This window comes from Cryptomeria japonica, chromosome 5 (assembly GCF_030272615.1).
Source record: "Cryptomeria japonica chromosome 5, Sugi_1.0, whole genome shotgun sequence".
Classification (NCBI taxonomy): domain Eukaryota; kingdom Viridiplantae; phylum Streptophyta; class Pinopsida; order Cupressales; family Cupressaceae; genus Cryptomeria; species Cryptomeria japonica.
Genome location: NC_081409.1, coordinates 306202866 through 306221568, shown reverse-complemented (window position 1 = coordinate 306221568; position 18703 = coordinate 306202866). Strand labels below are relative to the sequence as shown.

Below are 18703 nucleotides of genomic sequence, written 5' to 3'. Positions count from 1 at the left end.
TCGAAAATCACGACCTTAGCAAAGCCCTCGCAGGAAAAAAAAATGTGCCCAAATGCAGAAGAATCACGATTTAAGAGGAGAAAGACCCCTTGAACCATGAAAAAAAACCTTCGGCGTCACACAGGCCCGCAAAATTCGCAGACAAATCATTGAGGTTGAAAGCGCGAAAAAATCGTGATCATAGTCGCTAAAATCGCCACCAAAACAAAAAAAGTGCACACATACAGTGAAACCAAGAGATGTCTCGAAAAATCCGTTGTGGAAAACTCAGAAATATAGGTCGAAACGACGCCCAAAAAAGAAACAAAATGAACTCCCTTAGCAAAAACCACGATCTTGCGAAAAAAAAAACTGCCTAGAAAAACACTGAACTGCAGAAAGCTTGCCCACGAATCTTCATGAAAAAATCTCAGAGAAAGACTGCCCCAAAAAAAAACATCAAAAGTTTCGCCCATGAAAAGAGACTTTGAAAAAATCTCTTTGATTCAATTTGCCCAGGGAAAAAAACTTTAGAAAAATTTCACTAAAACATTTTTTAATAAGAAATTATTTTAGAATTATAAATTTTAAATTTTTTTTTAAACCATGCCCTGATACCATGAAAAATAATTGAATAGATTAATTGAACGATATACAAACTTATATATAGTGTTTACAAGACGATGTTCTATAAAAAGAACAAATCGTTAAAGTGTATGACTAAAAAGCTAAAAGCTAAATAAAGCTTAAAAGCAAATTAAATAAAAGCTTAACTATGCATCTTTAATAAAGAAGCAATAGTTAACACTTAACGAGCTAAAAACTAAAAAGCTAAATGACCATTGAACAAGGAACTAAATATAGGTGACTAAAATATAATTGAATATTCTAATAAGGCTTCTATTGTGAGAATCATAATCTGTTGTCCGTTAGTTCTTAATCATGATCTATATAGAAACTTCATGTTAGTTATTATTGGTTTGAATGGTTTCCAACTGGAGGAAAGCAGGATTTTCTGTTTGATGGAAATAAATCTGCACAGCAGGGTTACTATTTTAGAAAACTTCACGCTTTTAGTGGTCATTGGTTGCTCTTGGGATTAGATAAGTCATTTCATACCAAGCATGACCTCCTTAACAATGGTTCAGAAGAGTCTCTGTGCTCTATAATGAAATTTTCATCAAGCTGAGGAATATAGAAGGAAAAAATTTGCAGCATTTTCCTTACGTGATCCAAAATTCTGGATCCTGAACCAGTCAAATCTATGGAGATAGGTGTTGCAACTTGCAAGTGCTGGACTATACCAGGAGGCAAGAGAAGAAATTGATTGTTATAGGGGAAATTGATTAAGCTTCTTAAATACACAGCTGGAATAATTTTTGAAAAGCAAAAATTTTCTGCATTCATTGAAAAACATCTCAAGAATGTGAAGCCAATTACTTCATTGTGCAAAGATGATTGAGAAAATATTCAGTTTATGTTATTGGATGAAGTAGATGTAGTTGATAAAGCCAGTCTAGAAAATCCAGAAAATATTCACTTTATGTTATTGGATGGAGTAGATGTAGTTAATAAAGCCACCCCAGAAAATTTTCAAAGCAGAATGATGGAAGGAGGAGATTTAGCTAATAGAAAGAAAGACCTAGTTGTTGACAGCTTTCAACAGAATCATTCTGCACCTGTTCAAGAACTATAAATTTGGGAAAATTTCGAGAGCCTTATTTTAATGGATAAGCTGAACTCTTTCTTGAAAGTAGGCTTAGCCAAAAACTTTGAAAAGATGAAAAAGTTGCCAGAAGAGTTGCATACACATCCAATAAGTTGCTGGAGCAATTCAATTATTTACTGGGTTTTGGATTGCCCTTTTGTGATCTTTGTAAGATACCATTAAACCAATATTTGTATCCACTTCAAAGGATAGTTGATTTTCTTTACAGTTCTGTAAGCAACCCACTCCAGGTCCTTGAATTATATCCAATGTATTTGACTCACCGTCTTGAGCATAGAATGATACCCAGATACAAATTTTATTAATGGTTAAGGGTAAATAATGTTCCTAAGTTCGAGTTTTAGGCCATCAGAGAAAATTTGAGAAAAAATATGTAATGCTTCACCCTGAAGGGAGGAACTATTACAGGCAATCCATGCCCACATATGAACATGCTTCATCTCCTCAAGAAAATATTTAATTTATTTTATTGGGTGGAGTAGATGTAGTTGATAAAGCTAGTCCAGAAAATATTCAAAGCTTAATGATGGAAGGAGGAGATTTAGCTAATAGAAAGAAAGACTTCGTTGTTGACAGCTTTCAACAGAAGCTTTCAATGTTCAAGAATTACAAATTTGTGAAAATTTTGAGAGGCTTATTTCAATGAACAAGTTGAACATTTTCTTGAAAGCAGGCTTAGCTAAAAACTTTGCAAAGATGACTAAAGTTTCCAAAATGATTGAATGCAAATTCGATAAGCAGCAGGAGTGATTCAATTATTTGCTGGAACTTGGATTGCCTTTTTGTGCTCTTTGTAAAATACACTGGTTGCACCCTAATATATTCAGCCAAAGTTTGCATTCACTTTAAAAGAAATTTTTTCTCCTTTTTTTACAGAAATAACCCAAACATTATACCTATAATATCTGTATCACCAGGTAATTATAGGCAAATACTTTCTTTGTTTTACAGAAATGACCCAAAAATTATATCTATAATATCTGCATCACCAGGTAATTATAGACAAATACCACCATCCATGACATGGGCAATAGCTATATAGAAATGCCAAGGCCCAATAGTACAAAAAGCAACAATTGATATTGGTAAAATAGAAAGACAATGACTCATTTACAGCTATATTGAGAATCAAATCATTAAATGGCCTTAGTATTCTATCAACATTTGCTTTTGAGTGGCACTCTAGAATGCAAAACAATCCATACACAATTATCAGAAAAAAGGGGAGGCTCGATTACAATCACTCTTGCTATGAAAAAATGAGGTATGTAATTGTCAATCCAACCTCATCCACATTAACTTAAATTTAATTTCAAACTACACACTTTACAATATTGGTCTTCGAAAATTGTCTTTATCAACTAACTCATTCAAACCTTTTTGGTGTGTAGGTGGATACTTGGCAATCAAAGCCCAACCCCAAAAAAGGGCAATAAAATTCACTTCTTCTAAATAAATTTGTGCAGAATCTTGCTCTAATTCATGGCAAAATTGTATGCAAAAGATCAACATCAACTACAAGTAGGAAATGTTACTCGCCAACATCAATTGTAAATTTAACTTTTTCCGCTTCAAGACTATCTTTATAATTATCATCAATAACAATTTTGTTTGTTATATTATGCATAACAAAAAAACTTTTGCACTTGACATGTATTAAAATACTTATCAATTACATGAATTCCAAATATACACAAATAAATGGATTTCACTTCCTTTATTTAAATTCTAATATTTTTTTTTTGGTTCAAGCGAGCATACCGGCAGGAAAGAACTAGGAAGAAAACCTCCGGTTGTAGCTCGTAACAGGAATTTAAAATTACATACATTGGCTTACAGCCAGTTCAATTACATTACAATCCTTTGAATAGGATCCCTAACCATCCTTCATGATGAAAACCTTTATTACATAATCTACATGACTTGCCTACATTCATCCAAGACAGCTAGTCTAGCAGTCATTTAAATTGTCTATTGCTGCAGCACCTATCCTGCCAAAGACTGGCTCATATCCTTAGAATGCACTTCATAATACAATGCTACACCAAGAGAGATCACCTGCCCTGCACTTCTGTTTACAACTCAGAGCTCAAAGACACTTGTCAGCTTTTAGTTAGCAAATAAAACTGACCTGAGATGTAAATACTCTAACTGTAGTATTACTTCTTGTTGTAGAACCAATTCTATGCTCAACAAAAACAATTTTTGAAAATGTCAACGGGCTTGACATTGTATATTGCTACAATGATGTCACTCATCTCATAATTTAACACCTACTATTAAATCAAGACCTGTAAATTATTAATACTAATTATTACACAATTGGAATGTTGTATCAATTTTTTTAAATACTACTTATAGATTATTAAATTCAAATATAGAACTCCTTTCAAACAAATTTAATATAAAATACAATCAGTGTAACCATTGCACCTTGTTATGGTGCAAGTGCTAGCTTCTTTTAATGTCAAAAGTGACATAAATATTCTTTTCTTTAATTAGTTGATAGGCTTTATAAATGGACTTGTGAGTCCACAAAACATCAACAAACCTGTCTAATGCCGTGAAATAGTTTAACGGCTGTCGGAAATGCTGTGAAATAGTTCAATTGCCACCGGAAATGCCATGAAATAGTTTAACGGCCGCTGGGAAATATTTAAAATGCTTTCCCTTGAAACAGCTTACAGTTTTCTTCTCTCGAGTAAACAAGTCTACATTGCTAGCCAACATTTAAAAGGCTACAAATATTTTGTATTACATCTCCAAATCAAATCTAAAACCCAAACATTTTTAAATCTGCTTTTCATTTGCTGTGAATAAATTGAAGCAGCAACTATAGCGACATTGGTTTTGGTTTGTCTTACTTAAAGAAAAATCTGCTGTGATAGGGTTTCATAAATTTTTCTTGCAAACTCTGCCCTTTTTTATCATCTTATCATTGACAGCATGAGACAATTTGCACAGAATCTTGAGGTAAGCTGTAAGACACATGCCATAGTTTGAGTGAGTTTTATTGTTTGGGTTCTGTAAGCGGATGGATAATTTTTTTTTTGTGTTTTATTTGATTCTAAAAAGATTCTGTTGTTATCTGCTCATGCTGGTATAAAGGATTTTCAGGCAGCTGAAACGTTCTTTGCCCCACACCAATTTAATATAATATGGCTTAAATTTGTAGGGTTTGAGTTTTTTTTTCTGTGTTAGAATAGCTTGTCAGTATATCTGCATTTCATATCATAGACCAAGCCTAAATAATGCATATAAAATCTGAATTTAGTTTGGCACAAGCGAGTGAATACTGCCATGGTTCACAATCCTGGCTCTACCCCTTTCACAAAATCTGCATATTAAACAAGTGAACACGTGCCTTTGTTTTTATTCCATAGAACCAAATTCTCATCAAAAAAATCTTCAAGTCCTTCAAGCAGTCTCAAGAACTTCATCTTGTTAAGTTCGTTCAATCTCAATTGCACACTTTGATGATGCATTTTGTCAAAAAAAATTAGGTGCCTTCTGTGTGTTTCCCTATTTTGTACGCATGTCTATCAAAAGAGAATAATAGAAACTGTGAATTGATCAGGCTGGACACATGTATGTTGCATTTAATGGGACAGTGTTAATACCTCTAGATGAAGCCTTTGTGTGGTATTTGGTGGAATAGTGTCAATAAATTATAAAGAATTGCATGTTGTCACAACTCTTGCTTTAAGATCAATTCCAGTTTCATTATTTGAACAATGGATCAAATTTAATTTCTTGTTTGACTAGAAGCATTTCAAGAGGATATTCTGACCCAGGGAAAAATATTCTCTTTGTTGCACTTTCCTCTGGGGCTGCTGGAAAGTTTACTTCAGAGATCAGTAGGAACAGACTGAAGTGATCTATTCATGATTTCATGAGAACGTTTAAATCAGGCGTGCCTGAATGTTGCATACAAAAAAATTAGTTAACATTGGTGGCATGGGAAATATGTAACTTGTCTCTACTTCTATGCCCATGGGCTTGTAGCTACAAAAATTCTGGCTCCACTCTTTGAATCATGTTTTACTTCAAACTTAAAAAATTTCTTTTTACATCATCATGATTTCAGTGAGCAGCACTTTCTTTGTGAGCATGGGACGGAGGTGACAGGTAATTTTTAAATGTTGTATTGTGTGCAAATTTTGAGATTGCAGAGAAAATGCTTAGAATTCCTCCGAATGTTGGCATTACTCATTATCATTTAGCTAAGTGCAGACTAACATGAATGTTAAGGAAATTCATGGTTTGAAGCTTCTTTGGCTCACCTTAATGGAAGAAGTTTTCAGTGGTATTTTTGACCTTTGGCAAACTTTTTGTCCAAGTCTGATAGATGTATACTTTTTCCTTAAATGAAGACAATCATTTATCCTCTAGGGCAATAAAGCTCAAATCGGAGCATATTTGTTTTATTTTATGGTCTGCATTTCTTCTCAATATTGAGTTTATGTTCCTATGCAATTAAAAACTGAATTTCTGCATTAGATCTAGTGGAACTGAGGGCTAAAGTGCAAACCACGAGGATATGAACCCATCCAAAATTACTACCAGAGACAGAAGCTAAAAGTAAATTCCCACTTCCCAGATAATCTCTAGCAGGCTGAATACAGGTGTCATTCAAAATAGCGTTGGCAACTTTGGGATTTATCCAAATTGTAAGTAGAATCACCCCAGCCCTGTAAGCACTTAAGTAACACCACACCCTACTTGATTTTTTAGAAAGCTCCCCCTTTGTCTATACTGCATAGTTCCAGGACGAGTCCTGGCGAGTCCCGAGCCAAGTGACCCTAGCCGAGTCTCAGGGACTTGTGACTCTCCAGGACTTGCTCTAGGCAAAAATCACGAGAAATTGGTTTTTTTGCCGAGTTCTGCCGAGTTTTTGCCAAGTTTTGTCGATTTTTTGCCGAGTCCCTAGTCGGGTCAGTCTTGCCGAGTCCGAGTCTCGTTTCTATACCCAGTTCACATGTACTTTAATCCTTTTTGCTCTACATGCACAAGAAATTTAGACCTCACTTCATATTAGTTGGAAGGTTGCTGCCTTTGCCCCCTTGGTTGTTTAGCGCCACCCTTGGGGATTCATGACATGGCTTAACTGCCTCCCGTGGTTTGTTTATCTCTGGTGTTTGTATCGAGCGTTAATATGTCAATCTTTTGGCACAACGACAAACCTTGGGCCAACAAGTGGTATTAGAGCTCGGGGGGGACTGTTGGAATGTTGGTGCCTTCATCCCCTTGGTTGTTTAGCGCCACCCTTAGGGATTCGTGACATGGATTATTCGCCTCTTGTGGTTTGTTTATCTCTGATGTTTGTATCGAGCGTTGATAGATTGATCTTTTGGTGCAACAGCAAACCTTGGGCCAACAATATTTGCATAGGCTTTCTTTAGGTATTTAGTTTTGTGTGATTCTCCATGGTCATAAGATCAAGGACCCAACAAGTTTACATAATCTTAATATTGGGCATAATTTTTTCAAGCAACACAGTAAGGTCCTATTATTAATGACCACGAAGGATCAGACAAAATTAAATACAGAAAGACAAATTTAATTGAAGGTTTTAATGTACCGTCTTTTATTTGTACCTGATAATGTTATACTAATTGATTAATTATTCCATTTTTCATTCAGGTGGTGGACTCAAATCTTTTCTCTCTCTGCAGAATATAATTCTTCTATACTAGGTATATCTTCCTAGCGTATAATAATTATTGGTATGGATGTTTCACATGGTTCTTTGGTGATACACTTTTAATTTCAGCTGTAAGTATTTAGGAACATGTTAATATGGTTTCCAATTCAAATATGATGTATTTGGTAAAACTGAGTAATATAGATCCTTAATGTGAGTGACATGGATGCTTAATTGAATTGGAATGTTGTATTTTCTAAAACTGTCAGTACTTTATAAAATTTTCACTCAATGGAATGTTAAATTTTTTTGTACATGCGTATAAATATTTGATGCAATTTATTATTTTCTACTTTGTGGCATTAAAGGAAGTCAATGATCATCTCTTTGCAAAAGGGCCACTGTGGTTCATTTTCATAAAGAGTTTAATTTGTCCTAAAGCATAGTATATAAACTTTAAAGTACTCTAGCAAGTAACATTACAAGACTCAGAGGTGAAGTAAATAACAATAGTAAATATATATGCCTTTGTTGTTAACTTTGCTCAATTGATAGGATTTGAACTTATCCATTTTACATCATGTTCAAAGAAAGGATAGTCTAAATATACATTAAAACACCTAGCAAAGGTTACATTTGTCTCTACCTACTTTACTGAACAAGTAAGCTCCAATGGCTTTCCAGTAGTAAGTGGAGTAGGATTTTCCTGAGTGAGGTTGACATGAATTTTTTGTAATTCAAAATAAATGTGAATTTTATGAATAGAATAGGATTTTCCTGAGTGAGGTTGATTTGAATTTTTTGTAATTCAATTAAATGTGAATTTTATGAATAGAATAGGACATCCAAATGAAATAATTAGCAGTCATGCTAGATGACTGAAATAAACTTTAAAAGAGTGCAAACAATACAAATTCAATCGACCTGATCATTATTGAATTTTGCAAATAATATTTCATGTGATGGTCATCACTCTATGCATGTTGTTCACCAACAAAACCTTTGAAGGAGAGTCATTAGCATATGTCCTAAATTCCTAATAGACTCGAGAAAATATGAAACACAAACAATGGTAACAAAGATTTTAAAGTAGACACCAAATAGAATAGTAGACATACCCCACAAAGGGAAATCATCTTAAAAAGCAGACCAGTACGCCATCCAAGATAAATAAATAAGCACAGGTCAGTCAAGATCACTTTGCATATCAATTCATGGAAAACATATTGACTTGTCAAAATTCATGTTTAGCATAAGGAAGCATTGTGCCTAAAGAGGAAGGAGGCACCCATAAAGAATTCAAATTAGTAAGTATTCTCAATAGTATCCATAAACTGTTGCACTTTTCCAGGATCAAGTTTAAGTTCACAGATTATGCCTCTCTCAACAGGTTTTGCAACTAAACAAGCTCTGTTGAAAAAACATTTAAATGCAACTTGAGTACCTGTGCATGCATTTTTTGCCTGGACATTATCTAATAACCTATAGCCCCCCCAAAAATACATATGATTTATCAAACTCATAACACTACAATCCTTTTTCATAGTTGGGCCCACCATATCATGTAAGGGCATAGAACAAAATTATCTAACAGTATTTGTGTGTCTATAAACTCTAAAAATAGATGCCACTATGATTCTTCACCCCTGAATTTAAAGAATGAAGAAAAAGGTCTGTCTTTGAAATTTTATTTCAATTTGGCTGTCAATGAGCTCATTTCCTCCCAGAATTTCGCCGAGCCCAACCTATTTGTGCACCCAATATTTCCCTAGATAACAAATAGGGAGACTATAGTAGTTCTATGTTTCTTGAGGATTGTTATAAGGGCCAACTTTGTTCACCCATAAGGTGATAGGATCACCTTCTCCATACTGCTCACATAACCAGCTCAATTTCTGTCAGTTTGTTACAAAATTATAAAATCTCGATCAAATCACTAGCAAAAGAAGCTCAAATGCAGCGGATACAAATGTTTATAATTTTATAATTTAACACAAGGGTCAGAAAAATTAATTAAAAGATTACCAGATATCAAGCCATCAATTGTAGGTCTAACTAAAAAGATAAAAAAGGGTGAAGGTTAATGCACAAATACAATACTGCATCGAATAATCAGAAAATACAATTAGAACTGTTTATCACACAATATAATAAATACTTGTCCAAGTCTACTGCCAGCACACTGCCAAGGTTGAGAGAAATTTTTGCTATGCTCCAAGTTTTATTCTATATATTCCTATCACACGTATGTATTGCATGAGAGAAAAGGATGATGCTAAATCTTGTTTTTCAGCAATGATTTAAGAATAGACCAATCACACCAATCAGACTTCCATTAAGACAAAGGGAGTCTATTCTATTTAGTACATTCCTTTGGGGCCTCTTTAACTTGTGTGGTTTTTCTTAATGACTTGTTTTTCGCTTCTTTTGAGTTTTTTTACACACATAATAGCTCTTATTTTGCAGGTTTTGAGCATAGAAACGATCTTACTATTCAATTGTGATGTCCCCTCAACGATTGTCATACATCATTGAATGCATTACCAAATGTTATTATGCTCATTATTACTATTCCTTCATATTATAAATCATAACCCTCTATATTATGGTCTAACCTGGTTACTACCTAACCCTAATGGAGGAAGGGGTAATTATGGTGCTAGGAAACTGAGAAACCAAACTACAAACAGGCTCCCTCAAGGTTTCTGGATGCAGGTCCTTACCCCATCTTGGGACAACTCCCTCAAGGTTTCCAGATCACTGATCCTTACCCCATCTTGGGACCAGCTGATTGGTGTGGAATTAGACCACCTTTCCCATTGCACCAATCATTCCCATCCTCCTTAGGCATTAGCAGAAGTATCCAAGATCAGATTACTAATGTATGGGTTTTTCTGATATTTGATTACATAAGAAATCATATAAATTATGATATTCTAACTGCGGACAAATGCTAATTAATAACCAGGTTCTTTTAGGAAAAAATGCTTTATTTCAGTCATATAGTTTATCTTATTCTGAAGTGTATTTATTTATTAATCCAAAAAGGAAACAAGTGAACAACATTGGAGACATCAGAGAATATTTAGTGTACCAGGCTGTGTGCTCTAATGCTCTTAATAAATGATCAATATATATTCGATCAAGATATCCATTCTATTCCCTTCTTCTCTATCGATGCTTATTAATATCATACATGATATATATCGAGAAATATAGATTACCCGTCATATTTCATACAACTAAGCACACACATCAAACATATCCATTTTTTTGCATACTAGCCTTAATCCAAAATTTCTGCTTTGGTTTGCTGTATATAATTCAAAACTGATTTAACTTATTCCATTCCCCTTCTCTGATCCTCCCCCTTCGATGATATGAAGTCTCTCCTTATAACCTTCATGGGATGAATAGACACTTACCTTATCTCTCCGCTTGGAAGGGATGTGTCTCTCAAAGAGAATTGTTGTCCTCATTATCTCATAATGGCCAATTAGTATGGACGTCAATATTTGCTATTAATATTTTCGTTCAGCATAAGTGAAATATATGCTTATATTGGAAACTAATTAATGTTTCTTGATTAAGTTAGTCGACCCTCAATATACGTGAATATTTCTTAAGTAGTTGCTGCCATATATCACAGGTTTATACCCTGATCGCTGGTCTAAGACTCGGTATTTCTTCATGAAGTCATTGCTTAGTTAAGATTAAGAATCACAGTTTTAGTGAACATAGGTTCCTGCTCCTTAACTATTATAAAGTCTCTCCTTCATGAAACTTTTGACCATGGTTGTATAGCTGTCTGATGCATTGGGGCAAGGTCAGTTTATTTGGTAGGATGTGATCAGTCTTAGAAAATTGTGAAGTCTCATAAGTGAGACGATTTTCTACCAGTGATGTCTTTAGATGTATTTATTTCTATTTCCTCCCTGCTTGAAGACGGTAAGATGTTAATTGGCGGGGACTTGACATTAATTGTTAAATATTAACAGAATGAAACTACTAAACCACAGTAAAGGTTATTTCTAAAATTTGTTTAAAAAAAGATTTTAACAATATATTGCCAGATTTTCTTTGAAAGAGAAATATTTATTATTATATTGAAATGTTTAGAAAATGACCTGGCAATCTTTCAGATAAATGAACATGATTATACATTTTCTATATTTTTATCATTTTTCAAGTTAAAACATCAATTTAAGGAGATTAAATTTATGGAAAATGATTGGATTATGTTTGGTGGAAGGCATGCATAATATTTGGTATTTTATCTAGCTTTCGACTTAATTTTTGAATGCTTTAGGTGGTATGACCTTTAAGAATAAGTGTTTTTAGAAATAATTTTATTAATAGGTCATTTCTTCTAGAGACTGACCTTTGATTTCAAAGTGCAGAGCCTCAGTGAGGATCCAATCTTGAAACTATTGATGATTTTACTGTAGGGAACACCCAAGCCTACACATTACCATGTATTAGTTGATAATTTAAACAAGTTTGGTGTAGAAGATATTTACATTCTTGTTTATACGCTGTCTGTGTATAAGAATCAATGATTTTTTCCTACTTGCAATGCTATTTCCAAAGATGAAAAAATTGGCTATAAATCGTTTAGATCGTGATTTATCGGGAGCGAAATGCCCATGCAATTTAATCGGCCAAAAAATCGCCAACGATTTTCCCTTAAAAATCGTGTTTTTGCGGGTGGAAAAAATCGCACAAAAATCACGATTAAAATGCAGAATATCACATGTTAGATTATGCGCGTTTTGATTTGACGGGAGTTGGAACCCTAAAAAGCGAAAAGGTATTATGTTTTAACGCACACGAAATGAAAAAATGTGTTTTTGGCTTCTTCATTCCATGCGACTGAGCTCCCCGACGCCTTACGCCATTCATCCGCACGACTACAATTGAGCTCCTTGATGGCCGACACATTTTAATGTATATGCGTGTTTTTTTTTTGAATATTTTAAGAAATTATATATTTAATGTTATAAATTTAATATGTTATTATGTGTTTTTTTTATGTTAAGAAATTTAATGTTAATGTTATAATTATGTTAATATGTTATTATGTTCTATAAATTTAATGTATATGTGTGTTTTTTTAGAATATTTTAAGAAATTATATATTTTCAAATGTTCGATAAATTTGCTGATTTATTGCTGTTTTTTCCTGTTTCCCGATTACCGATTTTTTTTAAAATTCCGACCAAAAGATTTAATTGCCAATTAAGAGTTTTTCATCTTTGGCTATTTCTATTGAAGGCTTCTAAAGTAATTTTCATTATAGTTTTTCCTTCCAAGTATTTCTACTGATTTTTTATTTTGAAAATCACGATTATGGCGTTTATTTTTGAATCATATACAGTGGCTGCAATAAACTATGCCCATCTGTCTGCCACACGGTTCATAAAGGTTGAAGACCTTTCAAAATTGATGTCCCGATCTAGAAGAGGGGAAGTTTGGTTGCACCAAGAGGGGGGAATACTCTAGATCTCCCCAAGTTGCATAGAAATTTTTGTGATTCAATGTTTATATGCAGTCTTGAATTAAATTGTTCCTTGACTACTTGGATGTATTTCTGGATAAATCCCTTTACTCTTGTACTAACTGAGAACATAGTTTTGACGTAGAAGTAGCAACAATTTATTTCAATGATTTGCTAGAGCTCTAGTCACAAACTTTCAAATCAGTTTTTCCATTCATATGTAACTGGTTCAACTTTTTTCTAAGTGAGCAGTTTTATGTAAAACTTGATGTGACATATCAACAAGTTGGAAGTGGTAGTTCTCTGGAGTAAGATTTCTTTTTGTAGAACTGGTATTCTTGGTTGAATGTATATGGTGCTTGCGTGTGTGTTTAGTTGGATATGTTGATTGAGCTGGTACATGAAATTGGTGACACTTTTGATCAGCTTTTGGTTTGTCCACAGCCATGATTTCTTTGTTGTGGGCCTTAATCATGACTTAAATTTTAGATAAATACGTTGGGCTCCTAATGTGTATTGATCAATCCATCAATGAGCTTTGGGGTAAAATACTTGTGGAATTAGGACATTTGCATTGAGTTAGAAACTATTATTACTTTCTTTTAACAAGTAAAAAAATTGTGTTTCTTTAACTTCAGTTTCATAGTGGATTTCCTATAGTGGAACTTCAATCAAATTTTACCTACATTTAATTTACTGTCGGTGTATCTCTTGAACCTCCTATAGGTACAAGTGCTGGTGTATTTATATTCAAGTCCAATAACTATTTTCCAATAGCTATGATTTTTATTTTTTAAATGTCAAAGTGATATAAATGTTTTGAGATGTGAGGAGATCTTTGTTGCATTAATAACTTCTATTTATTTACATAATCAATAAAAATAATAGCTTCTGTTTATGTACATGATCAATAAAATTAATAGCTGCTGTCATCATACATGATAAGTAATCCAGATGAAACTAGTTTTAATTCTGAGGCATTTAAATTTCAAGTGCATAGTATGTAGATATTGTAAACAATCACATCATTTATGTAAAGGAATTTAATATTTTGTTTTTGGTTAAACAAGTTTTACAATCTTGTTTATGTTTCGAGAATTGTTCTCTTTCCTCAAACAGAGTCTCGTGCCAGCTCATATTATTTGAATTTTCAAGGGATCAGAAAGATTAAGTCTACAATGGCTGGCTCTCGACTCCAGAAGAATAAGCCACATAAAACTCGCTTTGCATCAAAATCTTCAAGGCATATCCACAAACTATCCGAGTCAGGTATGCATTTTATATTGTAATTTTCATGATACATCTTATCAGGAGGAAAAAAACTTGCATTCAATAGTTCAATATATTTTGCCCATTCGCTTCAATAAATTAGTAAGGAATCATAATAATCTCAGGATGTTCTTTCCATGGAGGTCTTTCTTGCTTTGTGTTCATGCCTTTTAATAGTGTTAGATCATTCATGTGTGCAAGGGTAATGACTCCATGCAGTCTGAATTTATACAGTATTTTTATCTTGTAATCTTCATGGTACTATCTTATTGGGAGGAAAAAATCTTGTTGTAAATAGTTCAATATATTTTGCCCATCTGATTCAATCAATTAGTAAGTTAGTCCTTTCTATGGAGGTCTTTCTTGCTGTGTGTTTATGCCTTTTAATAGTATTAGATCATTCATCTGTGCAAGGGTAATGACTCCATGCAATGTGAATTTATACAGTATTTTTTATCAGCTGGAGTCCGTTAGTATTGGACAGAGTCCATTCCTGGAGGTCTTTGATGCTTGATCAAAACTGCTTCATAGTCTTTTCAGAACCACTGAGAGTGATCATTTGGATATATAACTTAAGTTGTTTGCAAGCAATGGTATAAGCAAGAAATAACTAGAGGCAGTTTTCTTTTCTTGGCTGATTGTAGATGGAGTTAAAAACCTCAAGACCCACCAAAAATTAAAGATCAGATGGACCATCAGAAGAATATCTTCTTCTACTCAAGGAAAACCTAAACAAGTACATTACATCGAATTATTTACCTGAAGCAAGGGAGATTTCAAATCATTTTAAATTTACCTTATTCAGATTTGAGCTCTTTCAATGCATATATCACATTTTTTTACTGTCTGAGTAGCAGCTGTTAAATCATGAGTAAAATTTTTGCGCCTTCCTATTTTTTTATCAAAGTGAAATTCTTGCACCTTCCTGTCCTTGTACCAAGGTGAATTTCGTACACTTTCTAACCTGTACTAATCTTAGTGAAAAATCAAACAGAAAAGTTTAAGAACTGCAGACCATGGACAGGAATAAATGGTTCAGCAAAATCAAACATCCAGCTTATCATGCTGACCCCGACATGTCACAAGAGATAATTCTGTCCCCAATAAACAAGTAATCATATAGTTACAGTCTGGTTTAAAATGCGTAGCCAACCCATGCAGGGCCTCTATATGTGAAAGAGACTGAGAGGGCATAAAACCAATAAACTACTAGCAGAATCCATCTTATTATACAATCACAAACAGCAGAAATGGTGGTTGTATTTTGTCTAAAATATAATCTGAAGGGTTTTGAACTTATATTTAAAGTATTGCACATACACTGGTACCTATCATGTAGAAATATATTGGTATGTAAAAGTTTTAAGTTCCAAATCTTATCCTACTAAACTCCATTGTATCTTTAAATTCATTTCATATCAGCCAAGCAACTGCTCAATCAATGCTCATCATTAGGAAGGGGATTAGTCATGGCACAATTGTTGTCACTTCATCTTTTTCTTTGAAACTTACTCAAAATTAGTTTCCAGTTGTTCCTTATTTGTCACCTTTTGTTGTGATTGGGCATGTACCTGATTGGTTTGTGGCATCTTCTTCATCCAAGGACTTGGTAACACATGAGCAGTTCTCAAAGACATCTTCATACATTTGGATTCTACTTCCTACCAATTCCTATCTGGAATGGGAAGCATTCCTGCATTTGTACTTGGTTTATCTTTCTTCCCAAAGGAGGAAATGCCGTTTGTAGGCATTGGACTATGTTTTGTCCTCAAGCACTCACCATTTCTGTAGGACATTATAAATTGTGGGGGGCTATGTAGTCTCTTTTCTATGAGGGATTATTGATTATCTATTCATAATGAATGTAGTCCTTGGGGGGTATCATTGAGTCTTACATACATCATTTTTTATTGTTTGTTTCTCTTCACTTCTTCACTCTTTTAGAGACAAGTTTTGTCCCACTGAATTTTCTCCTTTGTAAGAGATTGCATTTTTACAAAGTTACCAATTTGGATAGGGGTACATCCATATATATATACATATACACACACACACGTATACGTGTACACACACACGTGTATATATATATATATGTTCAAACATCAAAATTATGGTTATTACAATCCATACATTGTAAGTTTCCCATACCTAAATCCATAATTGCCAATAAATATTCATAATATCATAATATTATATTCATAATTTGCAAAAATGATAGTATTCAACTTTCAAGTCTCAAAATGTCATGACACAACGAAAATTCAAATTACAAGCCATAGTCCATATTTAATCTTGTAATAACCCTATCCAATCTCTAAAGCCAATTGATCAAGGGAAAGACCATAGTCCAAAGGCATCGCAAGCCTAGGACGTCTCATGCATTAATTAGTTAGTAATAAGCCTATCGCTTTCCAAGAAGAGAATAAACAGTTTGAGTAAAGGGTGATTAATTCCTTAACAATGTTATTAAGAATAAGACCAATTGAAGGAAGAGACATAATTAATTACCTTGGTTGCAAAAGACATGGCTGTGAGAGATACAACTCTTCATCATTCCCATTTGAGGGGTATAAGGAGAGAACTGTGGATTCTCAAGAAGGATGTAGTTTGGTTTTTGTATATTCATTCCAGATTTGGAGTGCTCTAGAAGATATTAGAATAATATTAGCATATTTGCTTATTAACGGTCAATAATGTAATCTTAGTTTAGTTTAGTTAGTTTCTAATTTCATCTTTAGTTAACGATGGTTTCCTTAAGAAACATGGCCTTTGTAATCTCTTTAAATAGAGTTTTCGTATCTAATGTTAAATTATCGAATACCATTACAATAATATGGTATTAGAGCCTATAACAACTTCTGGGCAAATCTTTTTTTTTTGTTTACGTTCTGTAATTCATGTTTAAAATTTGTGTGAGGACGTCTGATAAAATCTCATCTTCTGCAAAGTCGTGTTTTTTTCTTCTTTTGGGGCCGTGTTTTTGGTTCTGAGAATTTTCAAAATTCTTTTTTCATGGGTCTGAAAGGAGCAGAAAAATAGGGATAGTTTTTTTGGAGAAAATTGTGAGGTGTTTTTTCGTGTTCAAAAGTTTGATTTAGCCCGCATTTTTGCTTGTGTAGGCTTTTGCAACTGCGAAGTTTTTTTTCTCTTTGTTTTTTGCAACGGGTTCCCACAATTTGCAAATGTTTTTCTTCCCATGCATGTTGAGTTTGTGTTTATTTCTTTCGCGTGAAAGTTTCTTTGCGATTTTTGTTCTTGCAAATCACATCTAAGTTTCTTTCTTCTGTGCAACCCCTGTATTCTTTCTGCTTGCACCCGATCTTGTTTCCTGTGACGATTTCTTGCAACAGTCCTTGTTTTTTCCACAGATTTGTTTTGTTTTTCTTCTCACGATCAGAGTTTTGGCATAATTTTTCCCACGACCTGCAACAACCATCCAACTAGGGTTTTCTATGCATCTCTACAGCAACAAGGGTGTTTGGCAGATTTTTTTTAAATTTGCACTTTTTTCTATAAATCTACACCCTAGAGTTTCTGGTTCAAACCGTGAGTCTGTGAATTTGGGTGCTGGTGATCTATGGTTTCTCCTAAACCCTCGAGATTTGTGCATTGGAATCTGTGCCTCTGGTTTTGTGTGCTTGATTTTGACAAAAAAAAATCACTTGCCGCATTTTTCTGATCACTTTGGGATTTGTGTTTGATAGTGTTTTCCAGTGTTCTGAAATTTGTACCGACTGTTTCAACTCTGATTTTTTAATCAGATTCTTTTGTCTCGTTTTTTGTGCCTTCACAAGGTTGATCTAGTTTGACCTCGGTATTCATGATGGTGTCCTTGAACAATGTTATGTTGGAGAGCAGTAAAAATTTCAACGGCTGTAGCTACAACACCTGGAAACAACAGATGCTCAGCATCTTCAAGTATTGGTACTTGGACAAGTCGTGCTGGGTACAACACCTCATCGTACTGCCACCGGTAAAGATTAGGATAAGTATGATGAGCGCAAATGTGAAGCTGTCATGCTCCTCAAATTGTCCGTCACTGATGATCAGTAGCCACAAGTTCCTTCCAAGAAGACAGCTGTAGAGATTTGGACCCAGTTGAAGAATCTCTATGAAACGTCAGACAAGAGTAGAGGGTTCTTTCTCAAGAAGATGCTCTTTTTGATCATGATGAACAAGACGATGTCTCTCTAGGAGCATTTAACAAAATTTAAAGATATTTGTGACCAACTAGAGGCTATCGTTCGAAAAATGGGGGAAGAAAATATGGTGCTCATCAATTTGAAAAGTCTACCTTGGTCCTATGAGCATTTCATTGAAATGCTCAATTTTACATCCACCAGTGTCGATCTCAAGTTTCTTGACCTCTGCAACAACCTTTTGCACCAGGATAGATGGAAGCAGCAGTTCGGGACCTGCACCAGTACTTCCTCTTCTGAACAGGCTTTCATAGCAAAATCCTCGACTAAGGACAAAGGCAAAAGTTAGTCGTTTTAGCAGAAAAGACAAGGTCAATCCCGGACACCTCCAAGAAGAATGTTCAGTGCAATAATTGCCACAAGTATGGCCATGTGAAGAAAGATTG

At 34.1% G+C, this 18703-nt stretch overlaps 1 protein-coding gene across 8 annotated transcripts in view; it reads left to right on the top strand.

Moving 5' to 3' along the window:
* The window catches only part of LOC131066561 (uncharacterized), a 190385-nt gene that overhangs the window by 14100 nt on the left and 157582 nt on the right, over positions 1-18703 (top strand). For 4 of the 8 annotated variants that reach the window (XM_058001366.2, XM_059221434.1, XM_058001361.2 and 1 more), the window contains exons 2-3: positions 7352-7404; positions 13969-14118. In XM_058001366.2, coding sequence (XP_057857349.2) covers positions 14028-14118 — 91 coding nt within the window. In that variant the 5' untranslated portion in view covers positions 7352-7404; positions 13969-14027. Of the gene's footprint in view, positions 1-3188; positions 3230-7351; positions 7405-13968; positions 14119-18703 lie in introns of those variants that run through there. The other 4 variants (XM_059221436.1, XM_058001359.2, XM_058001357.2 and 1 more) reach the window with 3 other exon arrangements.